Here is an 18,446-nt window from a genome sequence, read left to right on the forward strand (position 1 = left end):
GAATCAAATTGTATGCATTTTATTATCATTTACTCTTTAATCATCACCATGTGAATAATAATTGAATCGGTACATTTTTTCATTATTATCTTCAGATCACTACATATTACCATTAACCAAGAATGGATCAAAATAATAAAGCGGTATACAGGTTAGTTCGCTCCTAATCATTAATGGTAGGTAGGTAGGACAATAAACTAAAGGTATATGAAGGTATTTTAGACAATTTTGAATTAATGAACGATTACACCGTTGATACACAGAAATGCGGTCATATTAACCACCGTATTAATTGAATTAATAAATTCATGAAGCTATGAATAAATATAAAATAATACTAGCCAGATTACTTTCACGCATAAAACGTTTGTATATAATTATGTAGGTTGGTAAACGTTGTCACGTATATGGTGTTTTGTATCCGATCAATTTCCTGAAATGTAATAATAGTCCAGTAGACGGTACCATATACCATGCACATGACCTGGAAAAGTTGATAAGTACAAGGGTTCTGGTTGATTTGTGTTCTTGATGGGTATTGAAGTAAATTCAGCTTTTTTATGAATAGCCATAATAGCATAATCATCCTATTAGCATATGTGCAATATGTAATAAGCTTGCTAATATAGGTTTTCCCGGCCAATTTCATAAAAGCAGCAATCAATTTCATTAACGCGCATTCATGTTCGAGCAACTTTTCTCCACTCGTTGCTCCCCTGTTTCATTTTTAAACTTGTTGCATTCAATTTCGTTTCGAGTCACCGAATTTCCTAAACATGCACATTCAAATCAAAGCTTGGTTCAGTCGATTTGGAAATGCGTAAGGGTCATTCAATTTCGCCAATGTTGAGTGGGAGGTGAATTCTTTGGCGAATTGCGATTTCATTTTCGTCTAGGGCAACCTGTTTCGCAATCGGGTCATTCAAATTAAAACTAGACCTCATAATCGTAGTATGAGGCTCGATGTTCATTGGAATATTCAGTATTTCATGTTCATTTATTTATTCTTTTCTCTATCTTTTCTGACATGATTTCAAATTATATAATCTTCTTATTTGTCTGATATATTTATATATTGCATTTTATGTTTTCTCTTTCTTTCGACACTCTTTATTTTTGTTGAAACATCTCTTTATTCATATCTTCTTATTTTTCATTATGAATGCCTGAGGGGTTATTTTTTTAAATGGTTTGTTTTGATCAATCTTGATTGAGTAGGTGATCTTTATTAATTTTCATTTAACATCTTTTTCTTTATTCATCATTGTATTTTGTGTCCATCATGTCCTTGTCTATTAAACTTGAACTCTACTTCTGTCCAAAATCTGTATGTTTGTATTCGGATGCTAAGTTTACGAAGTTGGGCGGAAAACCTATATACAACAATAATAATAGTAATCATTTATAATGCGCCACGTCTATCGAAAATGACACTCCTGGCGCAGTTGTGTGAACATTGTATAATTGTGGACAAACGACCATAAAGTAATTCAAGAAATAAAGTAAAATACACATAAGTTTAAGTTTAACATACTTCAGGACATAATTTGCAATAATGGAATAATACAATACAAAGCATATTACAATAATAAAAGTTATAAAAGGGTAGTACAATATACGACATAACTATAAAACAAACTAATATGTTGAGAACAGAAACGTTTTTAACAAAGACTTGAACCGTGAGTAGGAGTTCTCATTTCGGAGGTGAGGAGGGAATGAGTTCCACAGTTCAGGGCCAGAACTTGAAAATGATCGCCTTCCCCAGGAGTGCCGTGAACGTGAGATGCAAAGAAGTTGGATGTGAGCAGAGCGGAGTCGTCGTGGTGGTTCGTAGAGGTGTACTAGGTCTTGTATGTATGAGGGTGAAGTGCAGTGAAGAGCTTAATAGACGAGAAGAATGACGTTGAAGATGATGCGTTGGCGGACAGGAAGCCAATGAGTGCCTGGATGATGGGTGAGATGTGAGTGGTGCCTTTAGTGAGCGTTAAATGTTTGGCCGCTGAGTTCTGGAGTTGTTGGAGGCGTTGCAGCTGGTACTCAGGAATATGTATCAATCCAGGAAGCCTGAAAACATGGATAATACGACTTTTCAAGAGTTTTCTATGACGAGGAATTTATTTATGACACCAGTTTCTGTTTCCAAGTAATGTAGTTGTCTGAAATAGCATAATTACCATATGTACAATGTATGGATTTCAAACCATACATTGTAATTGTTTATCTATATAAAGCCTAAAAATGGTGCAATGCAACATTTTAAATCACTTTTGAAAGACTTATCATTAATTCATAAGAAGATATTCCTTGTAGATGTAGTATAATTTGCATAATCATCTAATTAGCATATATGTGCAGTATGTAATAATGTTGCTAATCTTAATCCAGGAAGCCTGAAAACATGGATAATGTGACTTTTCAAGGATTTTCCATGACGAGGAATTATATATAAAGCCTAAGCCTAAGAATATAAAGCCTAAGAATGGTGCAATGCTACTTTGTAAATCACCTTTTGTAAGACTATACATTAATTCATTTTTTAAATTTGAATTTGAATTGATTACAAACAACATAACACAATGTTACAAAATGTATTCCAATGGGTAACATAAATAACATGTCGTATACATATCCATGTACATGGGTTACAAAGAAAAAGAAAATAACCATAGTTAAACCATACTGTACAAATTAAGTTAATCATATATCATGTCATACCAAACCTGTCAATTAGCTATAACTTAATATTTTACGTAGAGATTTGTTGCTGGAATTGAAATTCACAGAGTTCCAATAGCGTATAAGTGATTCAAATAAAGAATATTTTTAAACTTAAAAATTTAAAATGTTGTTCAAGGGAGAACCATAAGTCGGGATTGGTTCTCATTAAAACAAAGTAATCCATCAACGAATGTGGTAGATGTCCTTACTGCAGATCATATACAAAGGTCGATACTGAATGCTCGAACAGATTATGCACATCTAATACCTTTAGATGCACGAACAGTGCCTTTGAACTTGTTCTAAATGGGGAAAATATTATCACACGCATGGCCATTTTTTGTGCCAATAGTATGCGATTTAAATGACTTTTATATTAACTTCCCCAAACTTCAATACCATAAAGTATGTGCGGCTGGATAAAGGATTTATACAAGAGCATGCGAATGTGCTTAGGCACATAGTGCCTCAACTTACACAGTAGTCCAATCTTCCTCCGTATACACTTATTAATGTTCTGAATTTGCTCCTTCCACATCAAGATTTCATCAATTTGAATTCCTACGAAAGATGCTACACTGACTCTATCTATCATTGTATCACTGAGTTTTAAAATACCCTTACTTTCACATGATTGCCTTTGTCCCTTAATGAGCATATAATTTGTTTTCTTTAAGTTTATTGTGAACTTGTTAACAAAACACCATTTTTGGACTTCCAAAAATGTGATATTTACTTCATTCATATCTATTTCTTTCTGTTTTTTATTAAAAGTATGAAATAGATTTGAATAATCAGCAAATAATACAAATTCAAAATATTTAGTAGAAGATGGTAAATTATTACTATATAATAGAAACAAAGTGGGCCCGAGGACTGAACCTTGAGGGACACCATATGTTATCCTTTTCCTACTTGACACTATTTCCTTGTAGCATAAGACTTGCGATCTATTTGAAAGGTAACTTTGAAACCATTGCAATACTATACCTCGTATACCGTAATTTTTAAACTTTCATAAAAGGATTTCGTGATCAATAGTAGTATCGAATGCTTTCTTAAAATCTATAAAAATACCTAGCGTTGGTTTACCTTTATTCATTGATTTTATAAGTGTATCTACAAGATTTATCAATGAAAACTTCATTAGACAAATTCATTAGACGACCATTAGGTAATTTCTCAAAGACTTTTGCAATGACCAGTGCAACAGAAATGGGCCTGTAATTTCAAGAGCCGGTCTTTGGTCCTTCTTTGTATAAATGAGTCACTTTTGCCGTCTTCAATGCATCTGGGAACTCTCCCTTTTCTAATGACAAACTGAATATGTACGTCAGTGGCGCAGCAATAAAGGGTATCCTTATTTAATCTTACTGGCTATTTGTGATATCCATGGGATTTCTTAGCAACGAGAGCATTTAGATTATCAAAAACTTCCGTTTCTTTTGCTTCCAAAAAAAAGATTTTTCATTTCTTCTAGCTAAATAGTTTTCAAATTCCAGATTAACAGTTGGAATCTTCTTTGCTAATGTTGATCCAATAAAAACAAAATAATTATTAAGTTCATTAACTATGCCCTAATCTGAAGACACAACTTTATTCGTTCCCTCATCACAAATAACTAACTGTTCAATCTTTGTTTTCTTATTTTTATCATTTCTACTTATTAACTCTTTGATAATTCCCCAGGCCTTCCTCATATTATTTCTATTTTCGCTAAAGGATTCGCTATAATACATTATTTTAGCATTCTTTATAATAGTCACTAACATATTTATATATTTCTTGTATTCATTTCCATACTCTTCATTGAAATGTGATGACCCAGATTTTTTAAACAGTTTATGCTTCTTCCTGATAGATTTTACAATACCTGTTGATATTCTTTTTTGGTGTAGATCTTTTCTTTGAACTGCTAAATGTCACATTAGGTGCATGTTTATCACACACATTTACAAACATATCATAAATATTCTCATAAGCTACATTCACATTTTCATATCTATATATATGCTGCCAATTCAGTTTTTTTTACAGATCTTCTTGAAATGGACAGACGTTGTATTTTCTATATGAGCGAGTAACCTTCCTCTCAAAAGAGCTCTTTCCTGAACCATTTGGACCTTTAAGATTACAAAAATGGGAAAATGATCCGAAACATCAGTTTCAATAACGCCTGAATGAATGGCGTAATTATAAAAATTAGTATACACATGATCAATGAGAGACGAAGTCAAATTTGCCATCCTGATCGGCGACGAAATTATCTGTTGCATTCCTGTAGATTCTATTGCGCTCAAAAAATCAGATATCTTTGGCGTACCTGTTAGTGAAAGATCAATATTGTAATCACCTATTAAAATTACATTTGCTCTACCAATATTTATATTTTCTAATACACCAAGTGAGCCGTTTAGAAACTCAGCAATGTTCGTATTTGGTTTCCTATAAATCGTACTTATCACAAAGTTATCAATATTATTCTTAGACACTTTTAACCACAAGCTTTCTGCAGGAGCAACGTTAAATTCAAGTATTTCATGATTCACTTGTTTGTGAATGTATGCTCCTGCTCCTACTCCACCTCCTCTCTCATTCTCCTGGCGGCAGTTAACCTCCAAAACAGAATCTGTTAATGGGAATGTGTCTACACTAGTAACATTCCAAACTTCTGAAAGGGCAATAATATCAAATTTTTGTTTTATAGAATGACCATACAGTAAATGCAATTCATTAATGTTTTTATTTAATGATCTAATATTTACATGAGTGATACTAAAAGAATTCTCAAATACATTTTGCAATGTACCGTCAATTCATGAGAAGATATTCCATGTAGATGTAATATAATTAGCCTAATTAGGATTTAGGGTGCGTTTAAGCTCAATTTTGAAGGCAGAATGAGCGATTTGAAACGCTCATCGTAAACGCTCAGTTCCACGGTGTACTGTTTATGCTCACTTCTCTGGCTCCTCGGCCTTGCAGCTGGATTCGCAAACCTGCACTGCGCATGCTACGTAGACCCACTAGAGGTCAGTGCGTTGACCCCATTTAAAGATAAACTCCAGTACTGGTAAAAAAAAAAAAAATTCTCACAGAATCAAACGAAACTTACACTGAATGTTCAAGATTACAAATAAATGACATGTGCCAAACAATTTTGGAAGAAAATGTATACTGGCTGAGTAATGAGCATAGAAAGACAAGGAAATCAAGGTAGTACTAGCCCCGACACCATGTGTGTTGTCCCATATATAGCTTTTTTTGTGAGTGCTTGTTACTTTACCAAGACTCGGTCAAATTTATTATGATTTTGATGACTCCAGAACCTTGCAGTGCACCCCAATACTTACATGCTACATGATCAACTGTTTCTGATCCTTTCCACACCTTTTCTTTCACAATGCAATCGCATTACCAGTACTAAAGTTTATCTTTAAACGCGTTTACAAATGATTGTGCGTTTATGCTTCCACAGAATCGCCGATCGTAAACGCACCTTTTCGTGGGTTTACGATCGGCGATCGTGATCGCCGTTTTTCGGTGATTCTACAAAAGTGAGAAATGACGCAACCGTGTTTTGGACTAAACGCGTATTAAACAGATGCCTGATTCTGGCCAGAAAAAGTTGAGCATAAACATACCCTTAGAGTGACTGTCAGAAACACACTGAAGATGGTTAAAGGCCAAGTTTCCTCCAGAAATAACTTACTTTCAATAGAAGCAGAACAATTTTCTCCCTAAGAATCTTTTTTTACACCAGCATCCAAGTTAGATTGATAGTAATATTATGTTTTTGTGTGGATGCACTAATATAGAGTAATTTTTTTCCAGTTAATTCAGGAAAAATGTGGATTTTGATAAACTATTAATATAAACATCAATAATTATGAATATACAATATTCAGAAAAAAGTATCAAGATTTTGTGAAATGTCAGGCACGCAATATAATCATATAACCTGGGCAAAGGCATGAGGACATCAAGTTTTGGGGGTTAAAAGGGGAAATTTATGGGATTAAACTATATAAAGCAAATGATAACTAGTTAGGACATGACGTCACAAACTAATAACCATATTGGCAATTTGTGTTGTGATTCTCATTGTTCCATAGTTTTACATACTTTTTCAATATTCATAACTTTCTTATTAGTTATCTGATTTTTCTCAAACTTGTTTTGATTGGTTTGTCTGATTTTTCTGCTTCTATTGAAAGTAAGTAATTTTTGGAGTGGACTTGTCCTATGATAATGATGAAATTGATGATGTGGTGAGACAGGTACATACATAGGCCAGGGATGTTGAATACAACAGTGCAAACTATGATCTGTCTATGTTTACCACAGCGAGAACCATTGAGAGTGAAAGCCGGGAAGTTGCTCAAGGTGGTGGCAGAATTCCTGGAAAAGTAATATGTAATAGCCATGTTTTCAGGCTTCCTGGATTAAGATAACTAACATTATTACACATTCCACATTTATGTTATTTATATTATTATGCTAATTAGGCTAATTATACTACATATACATGGAATATTTTCTCATGAATTAATTATTAGTCTTTCAAAAGTGATTTACAATGTTGCATTGCACCATGTTAGGCTTTATAGATGTGACAATGAAGTCCATATATTGTACATATGCTAATTATGCTATTTAAGACAATTGGAATACTTGAATCAAAAACTGATGTCAGAAATGAATTCCTCGTTACAGAAAACCCTTTAAAAAGTCGTTGTATCCATGTTTTCAGGCTTCCTGGATTGAGATTAGCAACATTATTACATATTGCACATATGCAAATTAGATGATTATGCTAATATGGCTATTAAAAAAATTGCCCAAGGTTGCCAAGCTTGCAACCAAGCTGAATTTACTTGTGTTATGCAGGCGTAGATTACGCAATGCGTCTTTGGGATTATGACATATTTCCTCATTAAAGAAAATTACCATATAGCAACCATTGAAATGTTTCATTTGTCTACTTTTACAACTTAAATATGGCAGCATATTCAATGCCACTGAGAGCACTGATAAACACACACAGAGACGAAGAAGCATTTCAGATTTTCTCCATGACTTTATTTCGACCCCTCCCCTCCCCCCCCCCCCCCCAAAAAAAAAAAAATATATATATATATATATATATATGACGTATGTGTGGTATGTAGATGTCTAAACATCATCATGACTTTGGACGTAATTTCGAGTAAACTCATTGGATATGTTTCGATTGGATAGAGAAGGCCCCTCTATGTGCTTTAGTTCCTTGTGGAGGCATCTACGAATCGAGAAATGAATTAATGGAACTCGAGGTCACTGCTATCTACGAAGTAGTATGGCCTAATCGCATTCACTCAGATGAGGAACAGTTCGAGTGGCTTAACCTTCTACACGGATGCCTTCAAGAAGGCGACAGAGCGTTCGCAACTAACAATCTGAAGATATGCAAGAATCCAAGATGTAAGTCGCTCTTTTAGAGAACCAAGAAAGAGGCAAGACGTGAGGTTGAGCGACTACAGAGTGAAAAGAAGGACGAAAGAGCAAGGACTGGGAAAGAAAAGCGCTCACTGGCAGCAGACATGACGAAGAAACTCGATTCTAAGCAACAACGTTTAGACACTTTGACGAAAATTGTACAGGAGAAAAAGCGGAACGAGACGACTCTAAGACAGCAAGTGGAAGAATTAAAGCAAGCAAGAGAGGGAGACAGAGCGCAATTTGAGAAGGAAAAACAGTCAATAGAATTAAGCTCGAAGAAGGAGCTTGACTATAAAGAAGAATGTTTGCAGCAACTTAACCGTGAGACCTGGAAGCTGAGAACCAAAATTCAACTAGAAAGTGAGATACGATCAGCAGAGCAGAAGAAGAAAGCAGAGACACATCAATGGAGTTTCATTCCTTGGGTGACTTCTGGAAAACAAGATCAGGCTGGTAAGACTTTTTTTTCCAATCTGATTTTCTTTTCCAACTCGTATTTAGTATTTACATTATACTGTATAACTCCCATCCCATTTTTGGCAAATTATTGAAATATTGATAGTGTGAAGCTTATCAAGCCCAATATGTTGTTTATAGCTCCCTACCCCATGTTTGCGAGTCTGAAAATACTGACAATATCGAGATTGTCACAGTCCAAAATTTGTTTGTTTTTGTTGTCATTATGCCATAAATAACGCCTTTCGATTACATCATCCACGAAACTAGAGCTATGTAATGCTTGTGAACTATTTACATTTTAAAAGTAAATAATAAAAAATAAAGATACAGTGAATGATAAAGAACATTCAATTTTTTCTCTTATATTATTTTTTTTTTCTCATTCAAACCGACTTCATTCCTTCATGACAGGTACATCTTCATTTGAGGATAATTCAATCGGAGGACTGGGAAGGAGTGATACATTACAAGCAGGGTGAGATGAAATAACTTTACACTTAACGTAACAATGAATGCATTATTTCTCTTATAGTGACAAAACTACTACGGAATGTATATTTGTGTGTACAATGAGTGGTGCTAGACTGTCATTAGGGACTTTTAGATTTGCACGTTAACAGCTTTGACTGTGACGTGTGACGTCATTTTAAGGCACTGCGCATGCGTCACGTCGTCTCAGTCGGCGATCGAGAATGCGTCAACCTTGATTTTCCTAAATCTAGTACGGTACTAGTATATCCCGCTTGCGCATAAAATATACAGTTCCTCAGGTAGACAAAGGAACATCCCTTCCCTGCTATTATGTAAAAATGTGTAGAACAGGTGTCACATGCATATTCACCTGTTCTACATATGTTTACATAATAGCAGTGAAGGGATGTTCTACTACAGCAATAGGCCATTTTCGTAATGTAACAAAATTTAATGCTTAAGTCTTTGTGAAGTATTTCAATAGACATAATCCAAACTGCGTACATTAGTTGTTGCTAGGTTGGACAAACTTTTTGGCTTGACCTACCTAGCAACACTTGATATATGCAGTTTACATTCTGACTATTGAATTACTATTATTCTTATCAGGTGAATGAAATTTGTAGTGAGGCATTTCACAAAGACGTGTGCATTAAAGTTGGTTACATTACGAAAATGGTCTAATTGTCGAGGGTAGAATAAGAAACTGTATATTTTGTCCTCTTTCTTTGTCCCACATGTTCATAGTGTTAGTTACTTCCTGCATGCATGTATATCGTCGAGTGCAATCTAAAAGATTTCTAATTGTAGTCAACATGGGCAGTTGAGTACGTTGACACGCATGATCAGTCGGCGTTCGTCGTGTTCTCGTCCACTCAATCTAAAAGTCCCTAATACCAGTCCTAAAAGTACGGCAGCAGTTATGTTCTATGAATCCAAAATCATGTTTAGAAATGTCATGATCACCAGTGATTATGTAGAAGCAGAAGTGATTATAATATCACAACTCATTAACCAAAAAATAAGAATCTTAGGTGCATTCTAGTATATGGTGATTAGAGTTAAAGTGAAATCCGTTAATGAACTTATATAAATAATTTAAGCATGTTGAGTATGGTCACATCACCGGAAGAACATACTTTGTTCCGGTTGTTTTTATTTCAATTAAAGATTTTGATTATTTTTTAAGTTGATTCGTCATACCTATACGTTCTCTGACCGCCCCATGTTTGTCTTTTTTAATACCGTGTACCATTCTAGAGAGGAGCCCCCAGATGATGAGTTTGCAGGCATATTACAGCAGATAGCTGACGATCTTTACGATGAAGCCAAGATCGACAGCCTTGCTGGTCAGCTAGGAATCCTACATGGTGATATACAGAGAGCGCTCATGACCAATGTGAAGTTCAACCGTGTTACCAGTGATGGAACTCGTCATATGCTGAAACAATGGAGAGAAGGTGTGTCCAGGAAAGATGAACGGATTGAGCTAAGGAAGGCACTGCAAGCTGCTAAGTTGGTCAACCTTGCAGACCTGTATCTCAGCGAAGGTAATGTATATTTGTATTGAGAACAGTTGTAGTTTCGTAATAAAGACCCCATTCAACACTTCATCAACATACTGTTATATTTGACGTACAATACGACCCATGTGTTTAGAGTCAGATTAATAGTATTTTCTGAAGCAAGTTAAATTCGACTTTAAGTTAGCATTTTCCTCATTATAGCTGTGCACAAGAAAAAGCAAAACTGCTACTTACTGGTTCTCTTCTACTACCTGGTAAACATAAGAAAAGAAATTTTTAATTCGATGCAATAAGTTCTACACAATCACGATAATTCCGATTCGATGTGTTTTGCGAAAAAAAACTATTATTTGATTTCTTTCTTGCTGCCGGTCAGGTGTGGCAGAAGAACAGATCGGTGCTGAATCAGTTAACAAAGACGTTAATGATCAGGAGCTCTCTACTAGAGATGAGACCTCTCTAAAAGAGGACCAGAACAAAGGACAGACCGACACCCAGGTATTGCAGGAAGCTACAGCAAGCAATGACCACACCCCTCGAGACATGGATTCCAAAACCAAGGAGGACTTGACAGATGGAAGTAGGAATCAACATCCTATACGCAGTACAGAGGACTTGGATGCATCTGAAGTGACTTCTGAAGACGTGTCCTCTAGAGAAGTTCATGCTGGTGATTCTATGACCAATGTAAGTTGCATTCAACCTGCTGAACAATCGTCCAGCCATGAAATTCAAGTCCTACCTGAAGATATGTCTCAGATAGCCCCTCTGTTTTCTTCTGTTGGCAAACCCAACGAGGAATCCACCACCTTGGATAAAAGTCATGTAGATGGAATTATAAGTAACGAAGAAGATCTGATTTCTCAACTCGTTCTTATTGATACATCCCCGGAGAAAATGTTGCTCCTTTTCCTCGTAAAGATAATAATGGATGTGTCCCACAGAGCATTAAGTTCATAAGGAATCACTAGAGAATCTTCATCAAGCCAAGTTAACTCACGCAAATTTTAGCTTGCGATGTTTCAAGTCCACTCTTGGACTGGTCTTTGGCGCCAATGATTCTTGACCCGAGGATATGGTGTTCCGGTTAAAGAACTGCCCTTCTCTGATAACCTTTCAAAGATCCGTCGGTATAATCGGCCTAATGAAGCGTCCCGCAGTGGACGTAAGACATCGTAATAGATAAGTAACAGATAAGTAAGTTAATGAATACGTGAAACAATAACGAAACACATGAATGAATAAAGTAATGAATCACATCAATTCAAAATATTAAAATTGATTGTATATTACCAAAGTACCTGTAAATTTTTGACGTCCTGAACGTTTGTGTATAGTAAGGCTGGTCATTTGTCATTCGGCCCACTTGGTATACTCGTCAGTTTACTTGTGTATGCTAGAGGTACAATAGATTTGTTCTATATTTTCTTCATGGACATCTATACAATGTATTGTCCGCTAAAAATAACGTCTTTTTGTCAAACACAAAGACATGGTGGTAAGCCGTAAATAGCGTTATTCTAAATTGTAATATTGTCAATTACAAATGGACTAAGCGGAACTTTGACAATTAGGCTACATTGACAGTCTTTTATAGAACGGGATATAGGCCAATCATTGTTACACAACACATATATGTAATTTTGGACGGAGACACATGGGAAATAGACGACCTATAGCTACTAAATGAAAATGCGTTACACCCTAAAGGTAATACAAAGTTTTGGGAAATTTTGAAAATTGGGTGGATAGTGATTCTTTACAATTTTGATACATTTGGATGTCCCTGTGGATGTATTATAAGCACTAGAAATTTAGCCCCTAAAGCACTTCTACTTTCGAGAAAAATTGAATATAAAAATTTACCGGTGCTCCCGGTAAATTTTTGATAAATTTCAAATAGCGCCTACGGACGTACAATGGTAGCTGCGACCATGGAAATCTCAGAATATGTAGTAGTGATATATAATTTCGAAACCAGAATAGCTATCGGTCAATTTTAGTAAAGAAACATTGATTTATAGCTTAATTAATATCTTGAACTTGAGAGGGAGCTATAAATTATAAAGAGTTTATTATTTACAATTTCATAACTTTAAACTCGATTCCAACCGCGACAACGATCACTGAATATCGTATGATCGCATATGCTTCCAATATGCTCATTTGAAACAAATTCATGACCCCATAACAAAACTTTGTATATTACCTTTAAAACAACTAAAAGAGATCGGTCAGAAGTGGAAAAGATGAAACCCATGTGTTAGCTTCGTCGTTCTTTTCCGAAAATTGTTATCCTGAAAACGTGATGCGACGTACAGACCAGATGGAACAGCACGAACATATTTGGAAGCATATCACAAAAGAAAAGCATGTATATTCAAATTCATTAAATTGGAAATATGACAAGACAGAGCTAAACAATTTCAGACCAAAATGCAATGCAACGTGTGCATGCGTGCGTGTGTGTGTATGTGGGTGTATGTGTGCGTGTGTGTGTGTGAGTTTTTTCTGTGAGTGCGTTTAGTTAGTTCCATATATCCATCTGGGCTGAGCATGTGAATTCTAATAGCAAAACTGAGTCAGTTTTTATCTCATTTTGGTGATCCCGTAAAACATCGGCATACATTACTGATTGTTTATATAAAACACAGTCACATTTTGATATTTTTTTTTTATCACAGCTGTCTGACCAGACCTAAAAGACCTCTTAAACTGTCTTAAATATTTCCAATGCATAAAAACGAAAAGAAAAAATATAAAGGTTAACAAAAATGATATAATGAATACCTTTTAGGAACATCTCCTATAGAACCTTCCATCTGTGGTAAAGGAACTTCAGGTACCCTTTTATCATAACGTTGCATTACTGTATATTTTGTGTGTTTAATGATACATTTGGTGTTAAAGCTATAATAATTCTTTGTAATGTTTGTGATAATGATTATGATGTTAATATCTTATCTCGTCATATTTCATGTATTTAAATCTGATTTTGCTTTCTGCAGTGCTGTTATTGGAATTCCGGTCTTATACATACATGTATTTCAAATGAACAATCGTTCAGTACCTAAAATATTTAAAGCCTGTTGTTAGACATGAAAACTATGAAAGAAGACTTAGATGTAGACAGTGTAGATACAGGTAAATATGGTAAAACATATAACCAGTTGTCTCAGGAGCAGAAAAAACATTTAGCTTTTGTATAGCTAGTTGTGGTGTTAACAATGAGAATGCAAATATTAACTATGAAAGCGATTTTCTTAATTTCTTAATGGATTAATAACATATACTATACAATATACAAATGAACATTTATTACTTTACGCGTTACATTAAACGTTAAACTCTAGATTTATGTGTTTTCTCGCTTTGCAAATGTGTGATTTGGTGTGTAGCACTTTGCAAATTTAGTTGATCAAAGAAATTATATTTGATATTTAAAGTGATATGAAATTGTCATCATGTATTTTACAAAGGCTGGGGAAGTCTGTAATTGATACTCTGACGATTGTGTAAGAAATAAAGTGACTAAATTGTTTTTATTTCGAATGTATAAAGAGATAAATACCATTTCGTTGTCTTCCTCAAAATATCATAAATATCTATTTCTCTATCAGATCGCTCATCAGCTTAATACAATTTGAATTGAAAGAGAATCATAGAGTTTGCACACACACAAGTGCTTAATAAATCATTTGAATATACGTCTGGCATTGATATTTCTTTAATGTGTGAAGTGTTTTTGATCAAGATGCGGGGAAAGTATAATTAGACAATTATAATTCAACCCACTGTCATCGACGGGTACAGGCATCATGTATTGAACACCACAGAGACGGGGCATAGATTTAACCCTCGCCTAGGAAACCTCACGCCAAAAAATAAGTGTAGGTATTCTGAAAATGAGATGTATTCCTGCCTTTTGATGCAAATTACTCCTTACAAAAGTGTTCAAGAGATCAAGAGTTCAAGAATGAGGATAATCTTGAAATGATGTACTACCTTTTAGCATGATATGGGCGCAGCCATTTGGCTTAATAATGTGACATACCAGACGGAGGTGTACATGTATCATGCACCAAGCTTTAGTTTGACATACTTTTTAACTCAATGATAAAACCCTTTCCTTTCAATGAGGGAAAATCATAGCTGAGAAGTTAAAGTTATGATTATCGAGAAATGTATATTAGGGGAACAGTAATATTTTAATTCATTTAAAAATACTAAAATATAGCAGTTGACAAATCTATTTCATGTTTGCGAAACCTTTACCCCGGAGGAGCACCAACTTATTCATGCAATTTGCTTTCTGGCAATTTTAGTACAAAGGATAATAGCAGGTGAAAGAAATGCATCATCACCACACACATCTGGGAAGGTAACACACATACATTTGAATACATTTACGCGATAAACGACTTCACATAGTCACGTTATCAGGAAAATGGCGATGTCCATGTCTTCTTGAAAAACTGTTCATTATTCTTGTTTTATGCCTCTCTCATACACTTTGGTGGAGGAATTATTGGAGATTAATAGGCAAGAATATAATAAATCTCTTAGAATAAGTACAGTTATTTTGGGAGGTAAGGTTTCAAATGACTAGAACCATAATTAGTGGCATATTATGCAGGTTTGAAGGGGAGGGGAGGGGGGACTTTACACACAACTGATAATAAATTTATAAGAGAGAGGAGCATTTGCGAGAGACACAGTTACAAAATATTTATAAAGTATATATAGAGAGAGAGAAATACGAAAACAATATTTTTTAACTGTATTAAAGATAGAAGTATTTAGAAAGAGGGAGTGGGAACTGAAGAGAGAAACAAATAGAGACATACAGACAGACAGTATTGAATAGAAAACGAAAGAGGGAGAGAAAAGGGGATGGGAGCATGTACAACTTGCATTGTTCAAATCGAGGAATTATGAATGGTTAAATTGTAAACGCTCCGAAGGTTAAACGTATTACGGTAAAATTCAAAACCTTGATGTAAAGTTCACAGAATTATAAATTACACGTTCACATGATTAATTTACTTGAAACATGAACAAAGTGACATTCTAAATTGTTCTTCAACATAGGAAAAGCTTAAAGCATGACAACACAAAGGTAAACGACAATATCTCCTGAGATATGATCAGTGTTAATATTCTGCCCTCAGCGAATTCCTTACCTTAATCGTGGATACAAAACCTAACCTTACTTTCACACTAACCCTATACCTAATGTGAAACCCACGAAATAAACCTTTCCCCAACCGATATTTCTTTGACGAAATAAGGCTCGGCTAATTGCTAGCAGGAGCAAATGTTGAATCGTCGCAATGTCCCAACTTAAACGCAAACAAAACGTTATAGTCAAATCGCTAACATTTTTTAAGCATTCTAAAAGTTGGAAAATGTGAGTCACGATTCGACACGATGATATTCGCAGATATAAGGCTGGGTTCCAAAACGAAGCGGAAAGCTGTATCCTGAAGTTCTAGTTTTAGAAGTTCAAGACGAAGATGGCAAAAAGCAACATACTGATCTTGTGTATCATGTGTTCCAAAAAATTGATAAATAATGAGATAAATTAATTTATAAATAAATAACTCATGGAAATCTCTTAAAGAAGGTAAAGCACACCAAAAATTAGTACAACAAACACATGTTATCTGATGATTTCAAATGATCAAGCTTTATGAAAGCTTCAAAAAACAAAAAACAGAATTGAAATCGGTCAATGCGTTGTGATTTTATACCATTTTTTGATATCGCAAAATACCGGAAAACCTGCCAGAAATGGTCAAATTGGCAAAAATGGCAAAATTCGCTAAAGTTGGCAACTTAATTCATCACTTTCTCGGATACAAATAATAAATTAAATTATCAGATACTAAAATATCATCTTTGTGGTAAAAAATACAAAGAAGAAAATTCATATACCTATTACCGTTTTGAAAACAGAAGCCAACAAAATAAGTCACTTTTTTCATTTTTGCGAATCTGCAGATATGAAAAAGTTGTGAAAATAAGTCCGCCTAATAAATATGGGCATATGTAATCAAATCAAAACCGAACATGATACATCAGTGAAACCTATGTATATCAGACAGGTATGAAAATATATTTCATTTGAAATATGAAAATTTCATGAATCTTCATCAAATATGCAAATTAGGTAATTTCAGCTAATTATATATTCGCGCACTCATTATGCAAATTAGGAAAGTCAAACCCTTCATTTTGGGGGATATTTAAAATCATATATTCATAGATCATATTTACACCAGATACTAACCTTGCATTCCAAATATGTTTGCAATGCCAATAAAATATGGCGATGGAAATTACTTGGATTACCGTCACAGCTATTTTCTTATATGTTTCACAAATTATTCAGAAAAAACGATCATATGATCGAAATTTGCAGACTTTCAGCTACATCACAGTATATTTGTATTTTTAAAAAATGTCAGATTTTAGGATTTATGTCGATTTTCCGAGAAACCATTCAACAAGCCATAACATTCCACAGGGACTGAATTTAAGAGTAACAACAAGTTTGGTGACCCCAATACAGTTGTGGCTACCTTGAGTGTAAACAACAATTTGATTTAATGAGTGAAACACATGAGGATATTGCATTTTTTGTAGGGAAGTTTTATACATTGAGGTGCAGTTTTACCACGCAGAATAACAGTCAATGGGCGATCAGCGGGCCATGTCACACATGGCTAAAAAGACAATATTCAAATTAAATAATTTAACATATTTCCCACATGCCTATAAAAATGAAACTACACAATATTTCAGTTAAAGGTTTGCTTGAAATATATGTGAAATACATTTTTTATAATATTGTTAAGTTTTTTTTAAATAAATTTACAAAAATTGCTATTTATACCAACTGACTGCTGTTGTGTGTGTGTGTGTGTGCATGGGGTGATCACAGGCATTGTGATCACCCTACTTAAAGAGAAGAGTGCAGAAAGCCACAGAGTATTAATTGTCGAAATGTGGTCAGTCACGAAACAGAATACACGAGCATAATAGGAAGGAAATCCCCTTACATATGAGTAATGCCCCTTTTACATTGATAAGTGCCCCTTCCCCTTTTCAACTCTGATAAGTGCCCCTTTTATTTGGACACGTGCCCCTTTTCCTTTGACAAGTTCCCATTTTCCTTTCCAATAAGTGTCCATTTTCTATTCTCATAAGTGCACTTTTAATTCTCTAGTATGTGCCCCTAGTTAGGTACGAGAAGTGCCTCTTTTCACCTTTGATAAGTGCCCCCTTCCCCTCTGATAATTGTCCCATTTAAATCTGAGAGGTGCCTCTTTCACTATGACAAGTGCCCCTTCCCCCTTTTCATAACTTCCCCCTTTTTAACTCGGATAGGCGCACCTTATATTTTCACATGTGCCCGTTTTCCTTTCTAATAAGTGCTCCTGTTCCTAATGATAAGTGCCCCATTAAAAAAGAGCCCCTTCTCTGGTAAATGATCATTTTCAGGTACGAGAAGTTACTTCTTTTCACTTCAAATAAGTCCCCCCCCCCCTTTCACATCCGATGATTACCCCTTTAAATCCGATCGGTGCCCATTTTATTATAACTAATGCACATTTTCCTTTATTACAAGTGCCCCCTTTTCATTCTCATAAGTGCCCCTTTTCATGTCTGGTCATTGCCCCCTTTTCCAGGTGCGATAGGCTTAGTGCCTCTTTTCACCTCTGATAATTTCCCGTTAAACGATATATAATAATATCTTATAAATGCCCCTATCAAAATCTGGTG

The 18,446-nt window shown here is 34.9% G+C and overlaps 1 protein-coding gene across 1 annotated transcript; it reads left to right on the forward strand.

The window, feature by feature from the left end:
* The first annotated feature begins 8,303 nt into the window (after positions 1-8,303).
* On the forward strand, positions 8,304-11,910 carry LOC105445182. The gene is made up of 4 exons (XM_011680382.2): positions 8,304-8,655; positions 9,073-9,136; positions 10,393-10,682; positions 11,035-11,910. The coding sequence occupies exons 1-4, from the start codon at positions 8,304-8,306 to the stop codon at positions 11,616-11,618; spliced, it is 1,290 nt and encodes a 429-aa protein (XP_011678684.1). The 3' UTR covers positions 11,619-11,910.
* The last annotated feature ends 6,536 nt before the right edge of the window (positions 11,911-18,446 follow it).

Source organism: Strongylocentrotus purpuratus, unplaced genomic scaffold (assembly GCF_000002235.5).
Source record: "Strongylocentrotus purpuratus isolate Spur 01 unplaced genomic scaffold, Spur_5.0 spur5_scaffold_1, whole genome shotgun sequence".
NCBI lineage: Eukaryota > Metazoa > Echinodermata > Echinoidea > Camarodonta > Strongylocentrotidae > Strongylocentrotus > Strongylocentrotus purpuratus.

Bases quoted from the DNA above. Each gene is read 5' to 3' on its own strand.
- LOC105445182 (XM_011680382.2), top strand. From the start codon at position 8,304: ATGACGAAGAAACTCGATTCTAAGCAACAACGTTTAGACACTTTGACG. The intron at 8,656-9,072 runs GTAAGACTTTTT...CCTTCATGACAG, and splicing joins TGGAAAACAAGATCAGGCTG to GTACATCTTCATTTGAGGAT. The intron at 10,683-11,034 runs GTAATGTATATT...GCTGCCGGTCAG, and splicing joins AGACCTGTATCTCAGCGAAG to GTGTGGCAGAAGAACAGATC.